Consider the following 22374-nt stretch of genomic DNA (forward strand, 5'->3'; position numbering starts at 1 on the left):
CGGAAGCTGATGCCACAAGGAGGCGGGGCGTAATTTTAAAGTGAAAACCGATTCCTTTGTTGTCTGCCGGGTGGGGGGGGGGGAAGGGTTAGATCATCTCTCCATCACCACCACCCGCTCCTGGCATCATAAAGGCTGGAGGAGGCTGGGGAAGGAGTAGCCCCAAAAATGTGCGGGGGGAGGGGGAGGGGCGGCTTTCTTCCAGTCGTATGGACTCCCCCCCCCCTCCATCCTGAACCACTGAAGGGAGCAACTATCCGTGAAGGAAAAAGCAGGATTGGGACCCCATCTCTTCCAGATAGTCGTGGAGGGGGGGGCGCTCTCCTCTGCAATACATGGAAGTTTGGAGAACGGAACAGACATGAGTATTGGGGGGGGGGGGCATAGTCCAGCCTCCCACAAACGGGAGGGGAGAAAAGGTCCCATCTGCATTCCACGTGGAACGAAGCGGGAAAGAGCGCTTCGCATCCCCTACTGCAGCTCAAAGAACCCACTAATACAATCCTATTTCTCCCAGCGCAGTAGTCAGATCGTAGCGGCAGCCGCCGCCGCCGCCGCCGCCCCTTCCTCCTGTCCCGGGAAATGAGAGCCGCCCAAAGACGAGAGGGTCCCTGGGTTGCCTTTCACGAGATCTCCGCGTCTCCCGCGCAGACGGAAATTCCCCGCTTTTAAGCTCCAGCTTAAAAAGCAAGCAAACGTTCTCTACGCGGCCCTCTGAGCGCGTGCAGAGCGGCGGCGACCCCCCCCCCACGTACTGCCGTTTCCTGAAAGGGCCCCAGAGCTGCCCCCACGTTCAGCCCTGCTCCCTTGCCCAGCCCCGACCGGTCCTTTCGCAGGCCGTCCGGCGTGGCCCCGGGCGCGCCCTCACCCGCTGCACTTGGCTGTGGTTGAGCTCGGTGAAGAAGTATGCCAGCAAGTGGGAGGCGATCATGGCGCGGCGAGGCTGGTGGGGCCCGGAGCCCCGGAGCGGCGATGAGGACGAGGCGGAGGCGGCCCTGCCTGGCTACCCGGCGCTGGAACAAAGTGACTTCTTGAGGCTCGCCAGCGATGCCATCCTCCCCTGCCGGCTCCCGCGTGACGCGCCCTGCCCGGCGCCTCCCATTGGCCCCGGCCGGAGGGTGTGTAAAGCCTCAACCTCGCAGCAGGAGGAGGAGGAAGGAGGCTGCTTGGAGCTCTCGGTGGCCCACCAAGGCGCTTCTGAGCGCCTGCAGAGCGCTGCGCCCTCCCCACCCACAGGAGAGGCTCCCCAAGGGAAAACGCGCGCCCTGGGGGTTGTGGCTCGTTTTGCACGCACACCCATCCGAGGCGCTTCTACTCGGACACAACTCGCAGGATCCATGCCCTCCCTCTGAAAACAACACCAGCGCCTGCTTGGGAATAGCCTCACGTATCCGAATGGGACCAATGCCCCACCGGGTCCTTCCCTTTGCGCCTCCCCGACCAAAAGGGCACTTTCTCGGTCTGGGCATCTTGCGTGGAGCGGCTGAGCAAAAGCAGCCCTAAAGGTGGGGCAGCAGACAGGCCAGTTTGGGGATTTTAGCTCTTTATTGTCCTGCAAGTGCAGCATCGGAAACTAGCTGTAACCCCCATTTTGGAGAGAGTCGGCGCCCCTCCAGGCATCGCATCCTGCGCTGGCCCGCCGCGCACATGGCTCTCCGGCTACCCAGGTTGAGATGAGGACTCGACGCACCGCCCTCGCCTTGCGCTGCCCCGCCTCCGCCGGCGTCGTCACTCCGCCGGGGGCTGGCGGGCGTGCAGAACCGCACGACGCTCATCTGAGCAGGGAGGGGCTGGCGCAAGGAGCGCCGCCTTCCGGAGGCGCTCTGCGAAATCGGGTTCCTGAGCGCGTGCGGAGTGCGGCGCCGGGGCTAGACGCGCCGCTTCTAAGTTGGCGGCCGGCAGGCGCGGCCAGAACTCCGAAGGGGACGCGAAGCTTATAAGGAAACCTAAAAGTGCTTTTGGTGCCCTTTGAGAAAAGACTTCCAAACAGAAAGCTTTGGCAGAGATGGGGAACCTGTGGCTCTGCAGAGATTGTTGGACTCCAACAGCATGGCCAGTGGTCAGGGATGATGGTCAGGGCATTTGTGCCCTGTTCTGCAAGCTCAGAAGAGCTTGCATTCAATCAAGCATAGTATTTGGGGACCCCCACATACCTGGCAAATTCAGCCAGAGACACAGGAGGCTTCCACACCACCAATACATTCCAGGGTGGATTCATTCACATGCTGTCAAATCCAGGTTGTGTAATTTTTATTTTTCTCATGTATTTTCTATTTTTTTATATTGTATTTTTATGTTGCAAACCACCATGAGATCTACAGATGAAGGGTGGTATACAAATTTTAATAATAGCAACAATAGCATTTTTCGCTTTCTTGTACGACAAAACCTGTATCCAAAAAACCCCTCAACCCCACCACCCCAGACAGTTTGCAATAAGGACCATGAAGGGGAAGATGCTTTGAATATCTGACATAAAGATTGCTTGAACTAACGTTGTATAACCTCATTGTATACTCAGTTGTATAATTGAGAACCAGTACAGTATAGTGGTTAGGGACTTGGGTGGCGCTGTGGGTTAAAACCACTGAGCCTAGGGCTTGCCGATCAGAAGGTCGGTGGTTCGAATTCCCGTGACGGGGTGAGCTCCCGTTGCTCGGTCCCTGCTCCTGCCAACCTAGCAGTTCAAAAGCACGTCAAATTGCAAGTAGATAAATAGGGACTGCTCCGGCGGGAAGGTAAACAGCGTTTCCATGCGCTGCTCTGGTTTGCCAGAAGCGGCTTAGTCATGCTGGCCACATGATCCGGAAGCTGTACACCGGCTCCCTCGGCCAATAACGAAAGATGAGCGCCGCAACCGCAGAGTCGGTCACGACTGGACCTAATGGACCCTCTCATCTTTGGGCGGCTCCCTTTACCTTTTACAGTGTAGTGGTTAGCATACTGGACCAGTACCTGGGAGACAAGGGTTCAAATCCCTCACTTAGCTCATTGGGTGTTACTGCCTGGGCCGGTCACTGCCTCTCAGCCTAACCTACCTTGTAGGGTTATTGTGGCAGAGAGGTATGTATACCACCTTAGCTTCTGAACTAACAAATCAGAAATCAATGCTCATTAGACACACAACATTGTAGAACCTCCCATCCTGCATTCTTTGTACAATCAAATCAGAGTGAATGCTGAATAAACAGGTTGTCCGGAAGTGATTGCAGTGCATTGCCTGTGGTCTGTCCTCCAATGAAAGGAAGGAGGAAACGGAAGATCTACTAGCTGAGTAGCATTAAGAAGCCGTGTGCCAATGCCATTCTACCAAAATAACTCCTTCTACACCACGGGACACCCTGCCCCATGCTGACGTTAAACTCCCCCAATGCAGATTTATGATGGCAAGTTGCAGAGAGTGGGCACAACCTAGTTTTGCCACACTCTAATCTCTATCATACCAGCAACATGCCAACAATAACAGTGGCTCTGCAGCTGGTGGCTCATGAAGTTGATCGTGGCAATGTCATTGGCTGCCTCCACGTGCAGTGTTTGTGGACAGTGTAGTCCCTGACTGGGAGACCATGGCCTAGATTCAAGTAATGCCAGGGACACACCTGCTGTTTTTATGTCGTTTCTTATTTGTGTGTAAATATCCATTTAAATTTTTATGAAATTGCTTCTTAAATAACATGCTTCACAAAGTGCTTTATCACATTGAACCCCCAATAACTATGGGAATGTTAGGGATGTGGATTAGGATATATTATTAGATAGATCCTATCCAAGCTTGTGTTAGCAAGCTTCCAATATTAGCAGAGTGACATTCCCCTTTTGTGCGCAGCAAAGCATGTGCGTTAGATTCGCTAGAATCTCTATAACAATATTACACTTTATAGTTCAATATTACACTTCCTGGCAAAGGTCCCCTTTGTCCCTCTTAAAAGAAATACACAACACAGTGTTTATAAAATAAGATAGAGTTTACTTACAGTTTCATCCTGAGTTACAGCATAATCTCAGAAAGGCAGGCTTGCTTAGAAAAGTTACAAGTATATATACATCTAGAGACTACTTAGTAAAGTAAGACTCCATTTGGTCTCACTCTTGGCTGCAGGCCTAGAGTGAGAACCATGCTAACTAGAGATTCTCTGGAGATGTGTCCTCATCGAGGGAGGAAGTAGCTAAGAGAGAGAGTGATTGCAGGCTAGGGCTTTTGTCTAATCCAACTCATTTGCATGTCTGAGGGAACAGGAACTGACCTGTAGTCAGGTGTCCCTCCAGGTGAGTTCCTGTTAGTGGACACTCTAGGAACTGTTGTGACTTGTCTGCCCCAGTGTTCCATCCCACAATAACACCATATAATATTATGAACATTAAGGGAGCATGCTGGATCAGGCCACTCAGAGCCCTGTGGAGAACCCACAAGCAGGATTCGAGCAGAGGAGCACTTTTGCAGTTTCCAACGACTGGTATTCAAAAGCATTTCTGTTTGCGACTGTGAAGTCACAGCTTAGCCATCATGGCTAGCAGCCATCAATAGACAAATTCTTGGAGGAGGAGGCTAATACTCTTTTAAAGTCATCTTTGTGGTTGATGGCCACATTACCTCCTGTGAGAGTGAGATCCATAATTCTAACTATGTGCTATTAATTTTAAAACAAAGAATCTGATCTAAAGCATTGCTGGCCGAGGTGGCTGGTCCATTGCAGCCTGTAGAGCAACCTCAGTCGCCCTCATCCAGACCCCACCTATCTGCCTGCCTTCTTACCTCAACCAGTCTAGGGGGTGGCACTGGCCAAGGTTGTCTGCTTCCTCCTGCTCCTCAGTCTTGGGGTTGCCCTTGGAAAGTCAGCAGGGAGGGGGGCGATGGGGACAAAACTAGTTGGTTCTGCCTCTCCTCTTGGCACTGACTGGTTCTAATTACTGTTTCGGCTCCCTGCCTTCTGCCCCGTGAGTACGGATGGGGGCCAGCCACTGTGTCCAGTCACGGTGTTTTCTTCCTTCCCCGCAAAGCTGAATAGATACAGGTGGTGTATCCGCAAGACTTTGAAATTCTGAGCGTAAACCTGCTCTGCTCATCTGTGTAACACCCTACCACTCTTTGGCAAGAGAGCTAGTGGTTAGAGTGTTGGGCCAGGTCCTGGGAAACGGGGGTTCAAATCCCGCACTCAGCCATGAAGCTCACTGGGTGTGACCCTGGACCAGTCACTGCCTCTCAGCCTAACCTGCCTCGCAGGGCTGGTTGGGGGGGATTAAACAAGGAGGGGGGCGACCACATGTGTCACTTTGAGCTCCTTGGAGGAAGAGCTGGGGTAGAAATGCAATAAATAAATAGAATGTGTTAGGGGGAATAAAGCGTGCATTGAAGGGGGGGAAGCGTGCAATGAAGAGGATGAAACCAGGCCAGCTAAATCAGCTGCAGTACTTTGAAATGATTACCCAATTTTGATGGCCAGTTATGAGGTTTTGATCTATGGAAATAATCTACAAAGATGGATGCATTTAATCAGGGAACAAGAAGTTAGCAGCAATTTAAGATGTTAAAAATACCATGAAACGTGGAGCTCAAGTGTGGTTTCACTATATCCTAGGGCCGCAATGTTTAACCAGTTAATTAGTTGATTAAGGCTGTGGTTCTGTACACAGCTGCATGGGAGTAAGTCCCATTGAACTCAATGGAGCTTGTTTCAGAATAGACCTTCATAGAATTACCTTATATAACTCAATAAGAACAAAATAGAAAAATTCCTTCCAGTAGCACCTTAGAGACCAACTAAGTTTGTCATTGGTATGAGCTTTCGTGTGCATGCACATTTTTTCAGATACTTATAAAACTGGTGCTGATTAATTGGATAGCAAATGTCTCAGAGAGCTTATTAGTAAGACAAGTGCCTATGGAAAGTGCAGCTGGCAAGAAGCAGCATCTTAAAATTAGGAAGTCCAGGACCTCTTTTACATAGGAGGGTGACAGTGAGTGTGACTCTTCCGCCTCCAGGAGGACGGACGGACACACACACACACACGCTCAACCTCTAAAGTAGGGCTGGGCGATTACTGGTTCTCAATACTGTACCGTGATATATTACCAGCTAAACATCGTGATATATCAATATATCATGATATCTGAAATAAGGAACTACCGGTATGCAGAGGCAAACAGGACAATGTCCTGGCAACTGCTCCTACTGCAAGTCCTCGCAGTCCACTACTGCCCTCACTCTCTATCACTGCCACAAGGCCTCACAGGCCACGCCTGTTACTGTTGCCACTTTCCATTGCTGGCATGATTTGGAGAAAATGGCCTTGTGAACCAATTTTGGGCCATGGGCAGGAAGTTCGGCAACACCTGATCCACTGTAAAATGGAAAGTGTGCACTGGAAAGTTAAAGTGCCTCTTTCTACAAATGTTAAATTGTGTTTTGTGCTTTAAAAAAACATACGTTTTCCACCCTGATTGCTTTCTGAGAAATAAATATTTAGTTTCTTCATGGTGATTCACTTTGTAATTTTATAGCTCTCCCCTTTTAAAGGGCTGTCCTCCTCTCCCTTGAACTGTGCCCTGCAAATCCAAAAGCCTCTCCCAGGGCATCTGTCCTGTCTAAATATAGCCTCCCTCAATGCAGTTTTATTGAATGCTGTAAAGGGCACAGAAGAATTATTACTTCCTGGGGAGCCCTCTCTACAGCAGTACCTTGGCTGGGTTTTACAGTCCCTCACAATCACTCTCTAAGGCAAGTCATTTAGCTCAGAACTGAGAGGGAGACTTTGTTCTCCCAGAGGACATTAGAGGTGTGTCTGAACCATACAGGTACAGGAGGAGTAGGCTCATACAGTTGGAAGCCACTCCACACAAAAAACAAGACCCCTGCCCAAAGAAAACTGTTTAGGAGAAGAGTTGGGAGTGGGAGTTATTGCCACATTTTTTAAATAAAAAGGTTCTAGGCTGGAACCCTTTTTGATGTGGAAAGAGGCACGTTCTTATGTGAAGTCCCTTGGAATCTAATGTGGTCCAAATCCAAGCAGAGATTCATCACCAGAAGAGCACCAGACAGTGGTCCCTCCAGTTCAGCATCCTGTTCTCAGATGATCCAGACACTGATCTGGCCCTTATATAGGGAAAGATCCTTGGAAGTCAAGCCTGTTACTGTCACAGATGCTGATGCCGTTTAATCTTTTCAGCATGACACTACGTCATTCACTGTCTCCTGCTAAACCCCAGGCAAAATGATTGCGTGACTCAGGCTCAATAGAATGGAGAACATCTGCCCTTTGCTTGTACATGACTTTAAAAAAAACCCATTTCAAATAAGATACATACAAAGAACAGCGGATAGCTAAGCCCTTTTCTCAAGCATCTTGGTAGGTTTGCATCGATAAAATATGAACGGCATTCTCACTCCCAATCCATCTAGCCCAGCATCATGTTCTCACCTTGGTCAACCCAAATGGGAGGCCCACAAGCAGGAGGTGAGCACAGGAGCAACTCTGGTTTCCGGCAGCTGGGATTCAGAGGGATTCATTGCTGCCTCTGAGCATGAAGGCAGAGAAGAGCTGTCCTGGCTAGTAGCCCCGATAGTCTCCTCCTCCATGAATTTGTCTCATCCTCTTTTAAAGCCACCTAGGATGGTTGGCATCGCTGCCTCCTGTAGGAGTGAGTTCCATAGCTTAACTATGCACAATATAAAGACGTACTTTCCTTTAACTGTCCCAAATCTGGATGTATTACTGTTGACAAAGCAAGCCAGCTGCCCAACCTTTTGCTTTGCCAGCACTAAGATAGCTCCTCCTCTCAGGCTCACATTTGAAAGACATGATGCAGGAGGGAAAGGGGAGGGTTGGGAAGAGGAGAAGCAACCTCCAAGGGACAGCAGCCATTGTAATACAGCTTTGCCTTTGCAGATTCTGGCCATGGGTAAGAGCAGCAACCCTCTGGCTGCCTTGCCCTTGATAAAAAGCAGCCTCATCATGGCTTCCACCTGAGGATCTGTGGAACGTGTGGTTCTGCGGTTGGAAAGTGAGGTGTTTTTACTAAAAGAGTCTGACCACAACTCCCAGGATCCCTTAGGGGAAACCTCTGAAGGTGCCTCAGGTGGAAGAATCCTGGGAGCGTGGCACCACACACACACACGCCACTTCCAGAGAAGCAGCGTCGACTGAGCTCTTGTGAGATGTTGCTGCTGCAGCTTTGCCTCACTTTCCCCATCGCAATGAGCCACCCATCACTGCTGCCACTAGAGAAGCAAGAAGAAGTGGCTTCTGTGTTCTGACAAGATCTCACCGGAAGCAGAAGCCATGTGATCCCAGTAAGCAGGACTGCAGCAGCAATGGGAGCACAGCAGTGAAACAGAATGTGTCCTGGTCATCTTACAGTTTCTTGAAATAGAAACAATGTTAGTCAGGCCAGTTTCCAAAGGGTAGAGAAGAGGCAGAGCAAAGCAATCGTCCTGCTTGGCTGTACAGGAAGGCAGAGCTCTAGGCTCTAGGAGCATAAGTGGCCCTACCACCCTCGTATCTGAGGGCAGTATGTCAATATATAGGTATCTGCCTATATACATAAAAGTGTAATGCTGTCATCACGCAGCCCCCATTGGAGGATTTGTGGTATCACATCACAATCTTGGAATGGTGTTGGGAAGGTGAAAGGGGCACTTAGTAGTTGCATGGGGTGGGGAAGGGTTAATGTGGGGAGAATGGTAAGGTGATGATCAGAGTGAGCCAGGACACAGCACCATGTGTGTGTGAGCATATATATGACAGATCAGTATTGCTGCAGAGGTGCATGATGAAGAATACTGACAACGAGGGATCACAGCTCACTGGCAGAGCACATACGTTGCATGCAGAAGGTCCCAGGAAAAGTCCCTGGCATTTCCAGGCCTGGCAGCTACCCTAGTAATGGAGAAGGTGCTTCTCTGTCCAAGTCCCTGGAGAGCCTTGTATCTGACTTGATTCACTTACATAAGCGGGGATCCAGATGCCAGTAATCTTGGTGTGAAAACACACCCAACATTTCCTTGCCCATACAGGGCTCAGAGGGAGCTGGTTTTTCCAGCTTTCCTCACAGCTGACTGCCTATCCTTTGTGTCAGTCATGACTTGAGGTCTCTCCCTTTTCTGGGAGTATGGCTGTGGACAGTGTCACTTGGCTGGACTGCGCATCAGTCAGAAAGTTACTTTCCCCCTTCCCACAGAGAAGTAGACAAAATGTGTTTTTTCGTAAGTGCATGTCTGTGCGTGCAAAGGGATCAGTCAGTAAAAAAGCGAAAGCCCACTTGAAACTAAGCACACATGACGTATCAGTACAGGAGTGCCCCCCACCATAGCTGCCAAGTTTTCCCTTTTCTCGCGAGGAAGCCTATTCAGCATAAGGGAATTTCCCTTTAAAAAAGGGAGAACTTGGCAGCTATGCCCCCCACCCCGACTGCAGTACGTACCCACTAAGAACATAAGAGCTTGCTGAATCAGGCCAATAGCCCATCTAGTCCAGCATCCTCTCTTCACAGTGGCCAACCAGATGCCTGTGGGAGACCCCACAAGCAGGCAGGGTGCAAGGTGAACTCTCTCCTCCTGTGCTTTCCTGCAACTGGTATTCAGAAGCATTGCTGCCTCCAGCCATGGACAATGTAGCCTTAATGATTAGTACCCATCGACAGCCTTGTCCTCCATGAATTTGTCTACACCTCTTTTAAAGCCATCAGGATTAGTGGCCATCGCTGTCTCCTGTGGGAGTTTCACAGTTTAATATGATCTGTGTGAAGAAAGACATTGTTTTATCTGTCCTGAATTGTCCAACATTCAGCTTCTGAGGATGTCCAAAGGTTTAGTGGGATTCCCCTTCCTTGTAATTTGAATCCAGTAGTTTTGGTCCTCCAACCCTCCATAGCATCAAAAGCAGCCCTGCTCCATCTTCCACGTGACAGCCCTTTTGCACCCAGGTGAGAGGGTGCAAATGTGGGTGAGCAGAAGAGCTGTGGTTGCATTTCAGAGCAAGTGGGTGGGTAGAGAACCCTTTCCGGGGGCTCAGTTGTGTGAAAAGGACTCGTGGTTGCCCACAATGGCTTCATATTTGAGAGAAGAGATCTGGAGTGGCTGTGAAAAGCTGGGGGAGGCACTTTAAAAATCATTCAGTCTTGCTCCTTCACACCCTATACCCTATAATATTTTAATGTATTTTGATGTGTGTTGGAAGCCGCCCAGAGTGGCAGGGGAGACCCGGCCAGATGGGCAGGGTATAAATAATAATAAATAATAATGCAATTCACCTGGGATTTGTGCACCAGACCAAGAATCTGTTGTGCAGGAGACCTCCCTGAAAGAGCGTGTGGGCAGAACTGCAAGGCCAGGTCAGAAACTTCCCTGTCCCTTGTAATCTGAGCATGCTGGTCTAGAAGCTGCCACATGCCTGCCAAGCTGCCCAATCAAAATGGTGTGGAAACATTTGTCCTCCGAGACTGACCACTGGTCCTGATAGCAGCAGCAGCTCACCTCAAAGTGCAGGGTCCTGTGGCCCACAATGACCAAGAGAGCAGCAGAGATTGGAGGAGGCATCAGCAGACAGGCCCAGCATCAGCACCTGAGATGTTCTACACATGCCAGGGTCCATCGGGTCAGATGCTGGTTGCTGCAGCATCACTCCTTCCTTCTTCTTTCTTAAAAAAACATATAGCCAAGGAATGGCCAAGGAGCATGAACATGGTTCCACCTAAACATTAGGAAGAACTTCCTGACAGTAAGAGCTGTTCGGCAGTGGAATTTGCTACCAAGGTGTGGTGGAGTCTCCTTCTTTGGAGGTCTTTAAGCAGAGGCTTGACAGCCATATGTCAAGAATGCTTTGATGGTGTTTCCTGCTTGGCAGGGGGTTGGACTGGATGGCCCTTGTGGTCTCTTCCAACTCTATGATTCTATGATTCTATGGTTGCAAATGCTCATTTTGTTATTTTTATTAAAGCTTTTCTAGGGTGCTAATTCCCAAATGTTTAGCATCAGGAAACAAGACAGCAGCAGAAACCTCCATTTTATTCCTGTAGTCATGTTGGTGCTGCGAGTTTTTATCAGTGTGAAACTGCACATGCTCAAAGTATTTCTTCTTGCAGTCCATGTCGGCCAGCTGTTTTTTTGCTTTTTGTTCCAGCTTATCAGGAAGGCAAGTGCAGTTGCAAAGCATATAATGGCTGAACAGGAGAGAAGTGTGATTTGTGTGTTTTGCAACTGAAGGAATGCACAAAGCTCCCCACCGGTTTCCATGCAGAGTCCACAAGAGCCAGCAGCCAGAGGCAGATTTAGGGGAACACAACAAAGAGCCTTGGGGGCGCTACAACTATGATGTAGAATGGAAGGTGAGAGGTAGGAGGGATGCCAAATTTTTGGTGTTCCACAGGGTGTCAATAAAAATTGAGGACCCCCCCCCCCAAGGTCCACCACTGCAGAAGCTACATAAGACCAGAGGGGCCCCTCCTGGATCTTTAGACCCCATTTCTGGCCGTATCAGGGGATCAGGAAGCTCTGGCCAGCCGTTCCCCCCATGTGCCAGCTGCCACACTGCCACCGCAAGGAAGAAGGTTCAAGGGTCTTGGTGCTACTACTACAAACCCACCGCTCCTCAGCTCCCCTCCAGTGACCTCCCCACCTGCCTTTTTCCATCTAAGCTCCTGCCTTGCAGAACCAAGCATAACTTTAGCCTAGGAACTTCTGCAAAGCACCTCCTCAGGAGGGAACAATTTGCAAGGGAGGAGGAGGTACTTAAGGTCCAACTGAAACTCTTTCCCCTACATACACACAGAGAGACAGAGACAGTACCTGTTCACATGGAAGATGGAGCCAGCTTGTTATCTGCTGCTCCAGGAAGAGGACCTGAACCAACAAATTCAAATGAGGAGAAAGGACATTCTGACTAAACCTTAGGAAGAACTTTCTGATGGCAAGAGCTCTTTGACAGTGGAACAGATGCTTTCGGAAAGTGGTGGGCTATCCTTCAATGGAGGTCTTTAAACAGCATTTGGAGGACCATCTGTCTGGGATTCTTTAGCTCTGATTTCTGCCTTGCCGGCAGTTGAACTAGATGATCCTTGGGGGGCCCCCTTCCAACTCCATGATTCTACCCCACCACTAATAGGTGTTCCAGAAAGGCAACCTGGGGAGGGATTTCAGAGAGAAAAGTGAGTGGGGGTGGGTGGGTTTGGCACACATACATGCCACACAACCACCATTCTGCTGCTGGAGATTGCGCTGTGCTGAGGACACATTGCAGTGAGAAAGAAGTCATTGGGTTCATGTTACCCATGGCTGCATCACAACATGTCAAAAGATGGAATAAGTACACCAATGCACTCGTTCCCATAGATCCTTTGCAAGTTGGAAAACAGCATCACAACATCTGGAGAAATGCAGATTTTGAGTGACTGCCTCTCTTCTCACCTATATTGCTTATTTTCCACTTTCCTCCTCCTCAAGTGCTACTCAAGTGTGCTTGTCATAACCAGAGCTGTCAAAAGCTGGCTTCTTCATCCAGAGGGCAGTTTGCATTGCAAGCAGGATATGTAAAGCACAGAGCAAAGGATATGAATGACATTCATAACATCATATATTCATCTGTCAATGTCACTTACATAGATTGCTTCTTGCTAGTTACTTTAAATAAATAAATAAAGTCTTCCAAACTGATATCATAGAGCTGGACTTGGGCTGTGTTTCTGCCAAGAAGAATCCAGGAGATTTTTTTTAAAACTTTATTGGTATTTAAAACAAGACAAACAAAACAAATATTTCAAACTAGCAAAACAATATGTCCGAAATCAAATAGCTGAAATAAAGGTTAATAATCAAACAAAAATAACAGATTAATTGGTATTATTATTATACTGTTGACTTCCCGTCACCTCCCGTAGCGCAACTCATCTTTTTTTGCAAAATACATACTTTCCTCTTCATCTTCTTATAATCTCTTTTGTACGTCAATAAATCTAATCATACCGACAACTCTTGTACTCTCTAATATTACATTATAAGCCAGTCATTCTAAGGCTGCCATGGAAATTACGTTATAACTATTACTCTCCTGCAGGTATCTTCTAAACACATCCCATTTTTTGCAAACGCCTGTTTTGTGGTTTCCCCTTAAATTATCTGTTAGTTGAGCCAAATCTACCATATCTGACGATTTATTTTGCCACTCTTTGAGTGTTGGGACAGTGTCCCCTTTCCACCTGGCCGCTATTAGTAACCGAGCTGCAGCTGATGCATATAAGAAGATCTCCCTATATTTAACAGGTAAGTCTTTGTTCAGGATTCCCAGCAGAAAAGCCTCTGGTGTTTTTTGGAAGGTTAATCTAAAAAAATTTTTTCATTTCTTCATTTACTATATTCCAAAAGTCTTTAACCATCCGGCATCCCCATCACATATGCATAAAATCCCCTATCGCTTCCCCACACCTCCAACATCGATCCGATATATTCTTGTACATTTTGGAGAGTTTGGCAGGTGTGAGGTACCAGCACATATTTTCTTTGATGGAATACGACACTGTAAATCTCATGCTATTCTTCCAGAGGGCTTCCCACTCATCAATCATTATCGTACGGCCGATGTCCTGGGCCCATTTTATCATAACTTCCTTCACCGCCTCTTCCTTGACTTCCCAGTCAAGGAAGAGGCGGTACATTTTTGATATAATCTTGTTGTTGTTGCCCAGCAAGTCTTTCTCCAATCTAGTTGGTTGTATATTAAATCCCTTTGTCACAGTGGCCGGAGCGGGCTACTTCAGAGTAACGACTCTACACAGCTCTGCATTTTATCTTTTATTGGTGCTGCGTATTTACAGTGCTGAAGGCAATGCTATTTACAAGGACACATCTTCTCAGCTTGAATCAGAACCTCCGAATGGCGTTTGGCGCGTTTTTCTCCAACATAACAACTTTGGTAGACCCATCCTCTTCCCTCTCCGCTTTCTGCGCAATTCCGGAGTTGGGGGGATGGGTCTGCCCCCCTTGCTTGCCCCTTCCTGTCCCACCTGGGACCCTGGCTCCGCTACCTTGTCTGAGCCTCGGACACGACTTCCTGCTTCCCCACTGGAATCGGAACTCTCCCTGCTTTCCCCTGCGCTCGGGGATGGGCTTGAACTCAGGAGGGGAGGGACTTCGCGATATCCCCTGTCCCTCACACCCTTCTTTTTATCTTGTTTAAAAGTTTCGTTTAACTGATGGTACTCTAGCCAACTTGTTAGGTTGTTTTTTATTTCTTCATACGCCCTTAGTTTAAATTGACCCTCTTCACTCACCAACAATGTTTTATAGGTAATCCAATTTCCTCCCATATTCTTTTTTTTTTTTGACCGCCTTGGCCTCCACAGGGGATATCCACAATGGTGTTTTTGGTTCCAATAGTCCCTTGTATTTTGACCACACCATGAACAGGGAACCTCTTATTATGTGGTTAGTGAATCCTTTATGAACTTTGTTCTTACCATAGTTCAAATAAGCGTGCCAGCCGAATCTTAAGTCGTATCCTTCTATGTCTAGGAGGTCCGCTCTTTGGAGCAAAAACCAATCTCTTATCCATGAAAAGCACGCGGCTTCGTAATATATTTTAAGATCGGGTAGGCCAAACCCACCCCTCTCTTGAATATCAATAAGGAGAGTATGAATGCTCCCTGCCATATGAATTTTGAAATTTCTTTCTGTCAAGATGTTAAGCATTTCGTACCTCCTAGGAATCCAGGAGATTAAGGTGACAGTCCAGCAATCCATAGAAGTGATTTACAAGGGATCCTGGATGGAAAATGTACTTGGCTTCTATTTACCATACTAACCTCTCTGATTTGGAATATGTAAACACATTTGTTGTTGCCAATGATGAGTTTTGCCTGAAGTGTTGTGTGGTTGAGCAACCCTCTTACTTATTTGTTTATGCTTTTCTAGCCCATCTTTTCCCCCAAGAAGCTCAAGGTAGCATACATGGTACTCCCCCTCCTCAATTTAATCCCCAGAACAACCCTGTGAGCTAGGTTAGACTGAGAGGCGGTGACTATCCCAAGGTGTCCCAGTGAGCTTCATAGCTGAGTGGCAGAATTAGAACCCTGGTCTCCCAGGTCTATTGCTGTGCTGGCTAGGACTGATTAGAGTTCTTAGGCCAAAACATCTGGAAGGCACCAGGCTAGGGAAGGCTGATCTAAACTCAATGGGTCCAAGGCCAAAATTATCATCTTCCTCCTCAAGAGTCATGTTACGTCTCCCATTCCTGCGTGGGCAAAAACATGTCCCTTCCTCTCTGCCCCCTTGGCATACAATTCTGTGCTCTGTTGTTCCTTGTTTTTGTTTGATTTCATTTAATATTTGCAACCCACATTCCCCACACAGCATAGTGCAATAGTGTCAGAATAGTAGCCCGCAAAACAATATGCCAAATGATTGATAGAAAACAGCAAATGAAGATAATGCAATGTCCACCTCCAGAGCCTTATGTCAGCCCCCATCACCTCTGTTCAGAACTCTGCTGCAAAGATAATTAAACTCTCTCATCTCTCTGATCATGCAATGCCTCTCCTGAGCTACATATACATACAGGCTTCCTGTCAGTACCCAGATGCAGCCCCTCCTGTCTCTCCATAAACATACATGCCTGCCTTCTCCTTATCCCTCCCAATGCACACTTTCTGAAGTACCATTTGCACACTGAGAGCTCCACAGAATGACCACTTACCGGTATGCCTGATCAAAACAGAGGAGATCCATTGCTCCAAAAGGGAAACGGGCAAAAGAGACATATGCATAAACTTTGTATGTGCTAGTTTATAGGCACAGGTGCAAATTTAGAAATAATTGCTATAAGTTTTAAATAAAAAGCACCTCATCATAATGACCAGGTGACCTCAGCTGTTCACTGCTGTTGGGCAACTTCAAGACCCACTGATCTTTGTCTTTATGGTTCTTTCTTTTCAAAACAAACTTGGACTGGAAAAGCACTTTAAATAGAGGACTGTCCTCTGTAGAGCATAATGGATGCAACACGACTACCTGAACAGTGGCTAGTGCAATATGTGGTGCTTTCTAAATTATTTGTTGCAGCATGTTGAAACGGACGCTATGAAAGAAGGGAAGCTAAATTGTGTCAGTTCTTTGAAAATGAAAATACGTTGAGAAAGGACCCAAGGCAGTCAGGTGGCAAATCTGGATTGCACACAAAACAGAGCACACCAGGTCTTGTGTCACCAGGCCTAGATGCCTGGTGGGGCTCCTGCTGGGCGGTGCAGATAAGAGTCCCCTGGTTCTGCTGCAATGAGGAGGTAGGCACACTGAGTGTGGGGCTAGGGAGGGTGTTTTGCCCAAGGCTCTGTCAAAACCTGGACCCCAAACTGCCATACATACATACCCCACTTAGTAGAACAGGTCAGGGAATGGCCATCTGCCTTGATGCACCTGCAGAAGTTCTCAGGTTCAATACCCTCAAAGCTTTCAGGTAGGGCTGGGGAAAGCTCCTGCAAGAAGTGCTGGAGAGCGACTGCCAGTCAGAACAGACAACACTGAGCTAGTTGGATTCAAGGTCCGATTCAATATAAGGCAGCTTCCTATGCTGTCAAAGTAGCATATCTATCTCCTCCCCCTCTCTTGCCATATTAATGGTGCCCTGCAGGAAATGGTGACATATTGAGTCAGATCATGAATCCATCAAGCTCAGTATTGTCTGCTCTGACTGGCAGTGGCTCCTAGGTGTACCTGTCCCACCTATACCTGGAGATGTTAGCAGGGGCTGAACCTGGGACTTCTGCATGCAAGGCAGGTGCTCCACAATCTGCGCTATGTTCCTTCCCCAAGCAGGTGGGGAAAGCACGTCCCCCTTTTGTGGGGTCTAGTTGAATCACTAGATCTCAGTTATTTATAGTTCTCTTTGACTCAGTAAATGCATTTTCATTTTGGGGTAGATGTTTCAAGTATGTACACGTCTGTTATCATTACACAATATCACCATCAGGAAACGAGTTCTGTGCTAATGACAAATCGTGTTCAAAGCTGTTCAGAAAAAGCTAGCATGTCAGGATGAAGGCTTCTGGGTGGGGCTGCAGGAGGTGAGTGGTAGGCCCTCCCTCACTGGAGGTCTTTAGGCAGCCCTCTGCTTGGGATGCTGTTAGATCTGGATCTCCTGCACTGAGCAAGAGGTTTGACGAAATGGCCTACAAGACCACCTTTCCCATTCTTTAACTCTAGATTTGTAGCTTGGGAGTATTTTTAAATGCAGCCAGTCCACCTGGTTCATACCCCCCTGAATGAACTACAGATGTTGCACCAGCAGCTCCCCTTCCTAGAGAAACATTAAGCAGAATCAAGCATTTTCACCAATGCTAAAATACCTGTACAGGTTTGTTTCCAAGCCCAACTCAAAGTGCTAGACTGACCATGGTATGGTCTGATCCCTTAGGAATCTGCCTGATTTTCATGTGCCTGTGGAGGCTCTGTTCTGAATGCTCCACTCGTGGAGGTAATGAGCATGGAGGCTATAGACAGGGCCTTTTCTCTGGTGGCACCCCAGCTGGGGGGTCTCCCTCCTCAGAACAAGTCACCAGCCACAAGCCCCATTAACATTACCTGCTCAAAATTCAAAGCCACACACTCTTTCCTGTCTATCTCACACGTTATACTTCCTTGAACCTACAGAGGCATTTCTATCAATCTCTGCGCAACGCAGACATTCCAAAAAACTAGCTATGGCAAAGACATCCCTCACATGTGTCTCTAAGCAGAAAAAGCATGTGATTGACTGGGCTGTCAGTATGTCAGCCCTAGTAGGAAAGCCCTTCCTCCATGTGAGAACTGTGGCATGTTAAGGATGCTTGGAGTTGTAGCTCTGCTATGGGAAAACTACAGTTCCCAGGATTCTTTGGCAGAAGTCATGTGCTTTAAGTGTGCATTAGATGTACTTTTAAATCAAAACACACACACACACAAAGGGCTGGACCAAGGCATTTTCTGCCTGTAAACCACTTTGAGGTTTTCTACTGGAAAAGACCCTGATGTTGGGAAAGATGGAAGGCACTAGGAGAAGGGGACGACAGAGGACGAGATGGCTGGACAGTGTTCTTGAAGCTACGAACATGAGTTTGACCAAACTGCGGGAGGCAGTGGAAGACAGGAGTGCCTGGCATGCTCCGGCCCATGGGGTCACGAAGAGTCGGACACGACTAAACAAGAACAACAATCCAGCAGTATATAAATTCTATGAAATAAATCAATGAAGGCAAAGTAAAAGGTGATGCTCTCATCAGACAGAAAGAATCCAACCAGCTTGGCAGGTGAATCCCATTGCATTTGCAGCAATGGAGCAGCATTCACCCCCATTCCTGAGGGCAGCAGGACAGGTTACAGGACTAATGGGGGGAATTGGGGGGGGGGCTTGCATGTAAACGCTGAGCCTGAACCTGAACACATCCAGATAGGAGGGACATTGTTGAACTGTAGGCATTTACTCTCTGGCTGAAGCCAGGCAGTCTGCACTGAGCAGAGAGAAAGCTCCGTATGCCCATCAGGTTGAATGTGTTTGCTTAACTGACTCTTCTCATTTTTATCTAAATGCTCAATTACGCAGTTAAAACAAATGTTGTTGTATCTCAGTAAAGAGAATGATTCTGAAACTATTTAATGTAGATTTAATTAATTAACACAGAGACAATTAATGCATTCTTTGGCAAACCCTCTTCAATACTTGGCTCGAATCAAGAGTTGAAGCAGAATGACTTGTAACAGAACAATGCAATTAGTCCTGATCCCTCTTTCATGGGGGCAGCTCCAATTTAAAAGTCCACTGTTAACATGTATACAGTATTAATTAACCAATCAATGTTGCAATCAAAGCTAATTATTACAGACTAGTGTATTTCAGCCCGTTCAATAACGGGCGCTAGAACATCCTGGGGTTTGGAGAAGCGCTTGCGCAGCGCTTCTCCGAACCCTGGGACCTGTCCTTACTGTCGGCGGCAGGGGGACAGGAACGGAGGAGGAGAAAGCGCTGCTTTCTCCTCCTCCGTTCCTCTCTCCCAGCCGCCGACAGCAAGGAGACATCCTGGGGTTTGGAGAAGCGCTTGTGCAGCGCTTCTCCGAACCCTGGGACCTGTCCTTGCTGTCGGCGGCAGGGGGACAGGAACGGAGGAGGAGAAAGCGCTGCTTTCTCCTCCTCCGTTCCTCTCTCCCAGCCGCCGACAGCAAGGAGACATCCTGGGGTTTGGAGAAGCGCTTGCGCAGCGCTTCTCCGAACCCTGGGACCTGTCCTTACTGTCGGCGGCAGGGGGACAGGAACGGAGGAGGAGAAAGCGCTGCTTTCTCCTCCTCCGTTCCTCTCTCCCAGCCGCCGACAGCAAGGAGACATCCTGGGGTTTGGAGAAGCGCTTGTGCAGCGCTTCTCCGAACCCTGGGACCTGTCCTTGCTGTCGGCGGCAGGGGGACAGGAACGGAGGAGGAGAAAGCGCTGCTTTCTCCTCCTCCGTTCCTCTCTCCCAGCCGCCGACAGCAAGGAGACATCCTGGGGTTTGGAGAAGCGCTTGCGCAGCGCTTCTCCGAACCCTGGGACCTGTCCTTACTGTCGGCGGCAGGGGGACAGGAACGGAGGAGGAGAAAGCGCTGCTTTCTCCTCCTCCGTTCCTCTCTCCCAGCCGCCGACAGGAAGCAGACATCCCGGGGTTCGGAGAAGCGCTTGCGCAGCGCTTCTCCGAACCCTGGGACCTGTCCTTGCTGTCGGCGGCAGGGGGACAGGAACGGAGGAGGAGAAAGCGCTGCTTTCTCCTCCTCCGTTCCTCTCTCCCAGCCGCCGACAGCAAGGAGACATCCTGGGGTTTGGAGAAGCGCTTGCGCAGCGCTTCTCCGAACCCTGGGACCTGTCCTTACTGTCGGCGGCAGGGGGACAGGAACGGAGGAGGAGAAAGCGCTGCTTTCTCCTCCTCCGTTCCTCTCTCCCAGCCGCCGACAGCAAGGAGACATCCTGGGGTTTGGAGAAGCGCTTGTGCAGCGCTTCTCCGAACCCTGGGACCTGTCCTTGCTGTCGGCGGCAGGGGGACAGGAACGGAGGAGGAGAAAGCGCTGCTTTCTCCTCCTCCGTTCCTCTCTCCCAGCCGCCGACAGCAAGGAGACATCCTGGGGTTTGGAGAAGCGCTTGCGCAGCGCTTCTCCGAACCCTGGGACCTGTCCTTACTGTCGGCGGCAGGGGGACAGGAACGGAGGAGGAGAAAGCGCTGCTTTCTCCTCCTCCGTTCCTCTCTCCCAGCCGCCGACAGGAAGCAGACATCCCGGGGTTCGGAGAAGCGCTTGCGCAGCGCTTCTCCGAACCCTGGGACCCGTCCTTACTGTCGGCGGCAGGGGGACAGGAACGGAGGAGGAGAAAGCGGCGCTTTCTCCTCCTTCCTTCCTCTCCCCCAGCCGCCGACAGGAAGGACGCGCGCACTCTCCCCCCCCCCCCGCCTCCTCCAACCGCCGCTCCTCACGGCCAGGGAGGGTTGTGAGGAGGCCTTCGCCGGCCTCCACCCCGGCGGGAGCGGCGGTTGGAGGAGGCAGAGTGGGGGGAGAGTGCGCGCGCGCAGTCTCTGCTGTCCAATCCCTGTATCCCTGGGGCACATGCGCAGTGACCCAGGGACACACGGGACATCTGGACGCAGGGACAACATGGACATTATTATATAGGATACATCTTTCTGTGTAAACTTCTGAACTGTTTCTTTTGCAGGCATTCCCCCCCCCCCAAAAAAAAGGGTGAACATGTTATTCCTTTCCCAGCAACCAGTAAATGTGTGCCATGGTCACATTTAATAACATCTTGTCTGTTTCATAATACTGTAACCAGGAGCGCTCTCTTCCCCCTAGACAGAACTACATGCTTATTTTAAGCCTCAGTGTTTGTGGGGAAACTGCTATTCTGAACCTTGCATCACTTACTACCAGCAGCAAGATTTTCGGGGAAACACCTGTCTGTAGAATTAAACTAAGGGCAGCAAACTTCAACCAGAACCAAGCCAGTTCAGTTACACTGGAACCAAAATCCAACCAGAAAACATAATGGGTTTGACACCTGGGTTCTGTTAACAGAAGTTGCTTCTCCAAGTCTTCTTCCTAGAGGCCTTATGCTCGCTTCATATATTTACTCCAGGAATACAGTTCCAGAAGTCATCCATGTATCATTGGACTCAAACTCCCATCAGTCATGACCACCATGGTTAATGGACCTCCAGTTTCTGGAGGTCTACAGCTTCCCCACCCTGCATATAGTCCATTCACACGCTGCTCTCTTTAAAAACCATTCTCTGCTTCCAGCCTCAATTTCTGTATCTACACAACTCTAGTTTATCAGTTTATGTTGCCCTGTAGAGTCAACAGAATCATGCATAACTAGACACTAGTTTCAACATATGGGGTGTCAACATACATCCCGGACAATGCAGGATATTTGCATTGTCTATCTAGATTTTATATTTCCCTTCACTGATCGCTACATTTTCCATACAGTGTTTCCTTCCTACCAGGCTTTGGAGGAATCAGAGACAGAGAAAAACACACAAGCTGAAAATTCACCATGGAGCAAGGCAAGCTGTGTTCATCCTGAACTTTTCAGGATTATAAACACTGCAAGTGACTAGGAAGCACTAGATTGGAACGTTAGTATTTAAACCTATGGTGAAAAGGGTTGCACCAAATTCATCTGAAGGATGAGCTACCTGTTTGCTCCAGGAAGCTGAAAATTACACACCTGCCTAAGCTGTATTCCTATTAAAGATACTTTATTTTCAAGTGGGCTGTAAAACCTGAAGCCTGGCTTGCTTCTCCCTCTCACCAAAACAGATAAGGAGAGATGCTTAGAAGTGAAGAGAGAGTGCTCTTACCTGGTTGAAGATCTCCTGGTCCATGGCCTCAAGGTCCCTGCCAGCCATCCTCTCTCTCAGTTGTGTAGAATGTGGTGCCTGCTCTGGAGTTCCCTCTTTAAAGACTTGCTCAACACGGACTGAGTGGGTGGAGAGAGAGAGAGAGAGAGAGAGAGAGAGAGAGAGAGAGAGAGCGCATCTACGAGACTCACTGAGGGAGGTCACTGCCTGGGCTTGAGGCAGAGAAATACGGGATTGTAGCAGGAAGCAGTTTAATCCCAGAGCTGAGCGATGATGAGCAGCCAAATAAATAAATAAGTCACCCCTCTACCGTCAAAAGGCTTGCCTGTGAATGTAACAAGCCAGAATCTTTGGGACGCTGGGAGTTTTGCTCTTAGTCCTGCTCTGCTCCAGGGTAAAACTGGCATGTGGCAGCAGGAGGGAGGAACGCAGGAGGCTCGATGCAACTTATTTATTTTGATTTCACAAAGCAGCTGAGGGACATTTCTGCAACTGTAATGAAAACATGGGGGCAGGTGGGGGCAGCAGCTCAGTCACTGAACCCC

General features: G+C 48.8%; 1 protein-coding gene across 3 annotated transcripts in view; it reads right to left on the minus strand.

The window, feature by feature from the left end:
• The window catches only part of LOC118087010 (hexokinase-2), a 58641-nt gene extending 36733 nt beyond the window's left edge, over positions 1-21908 (minus strand). The window contains exon 1 of one of the 3 annotated variants that reach the window (XM_035119182.2): positions 21830-21908. In XM_035119182.2, coding sequence (XP_034975073.1) covers positions 21830-21877 — 48 coding nt within the window. In that variant the 5' untranslated portion in view covers positions 21878-21908. Of the gene's footprint in view, positions 1-868; positions 1065-21829 lie in introns of those variants that run through there. The other 2 variants (XM_035119181.2, XM_035119183.2) reach the window with 2 other exon arrangements.
• Positions 21909-22374: the final 466 nt, after the last annotated feature.

This window comes from Zootoca vivipara, chromosome 6, assembly GCF_963506605.1.
Source record: "Zootoca vivipara chromosome 6, rZooViv1.1, whole genome shotgun sequence".
Classification (NCBI taxonomy): Eukaryota; Metazoa; Chordata; class Lepidosauria; order Squamata; family Lacertidae; genus Zootoca; species Zootoca vivipara.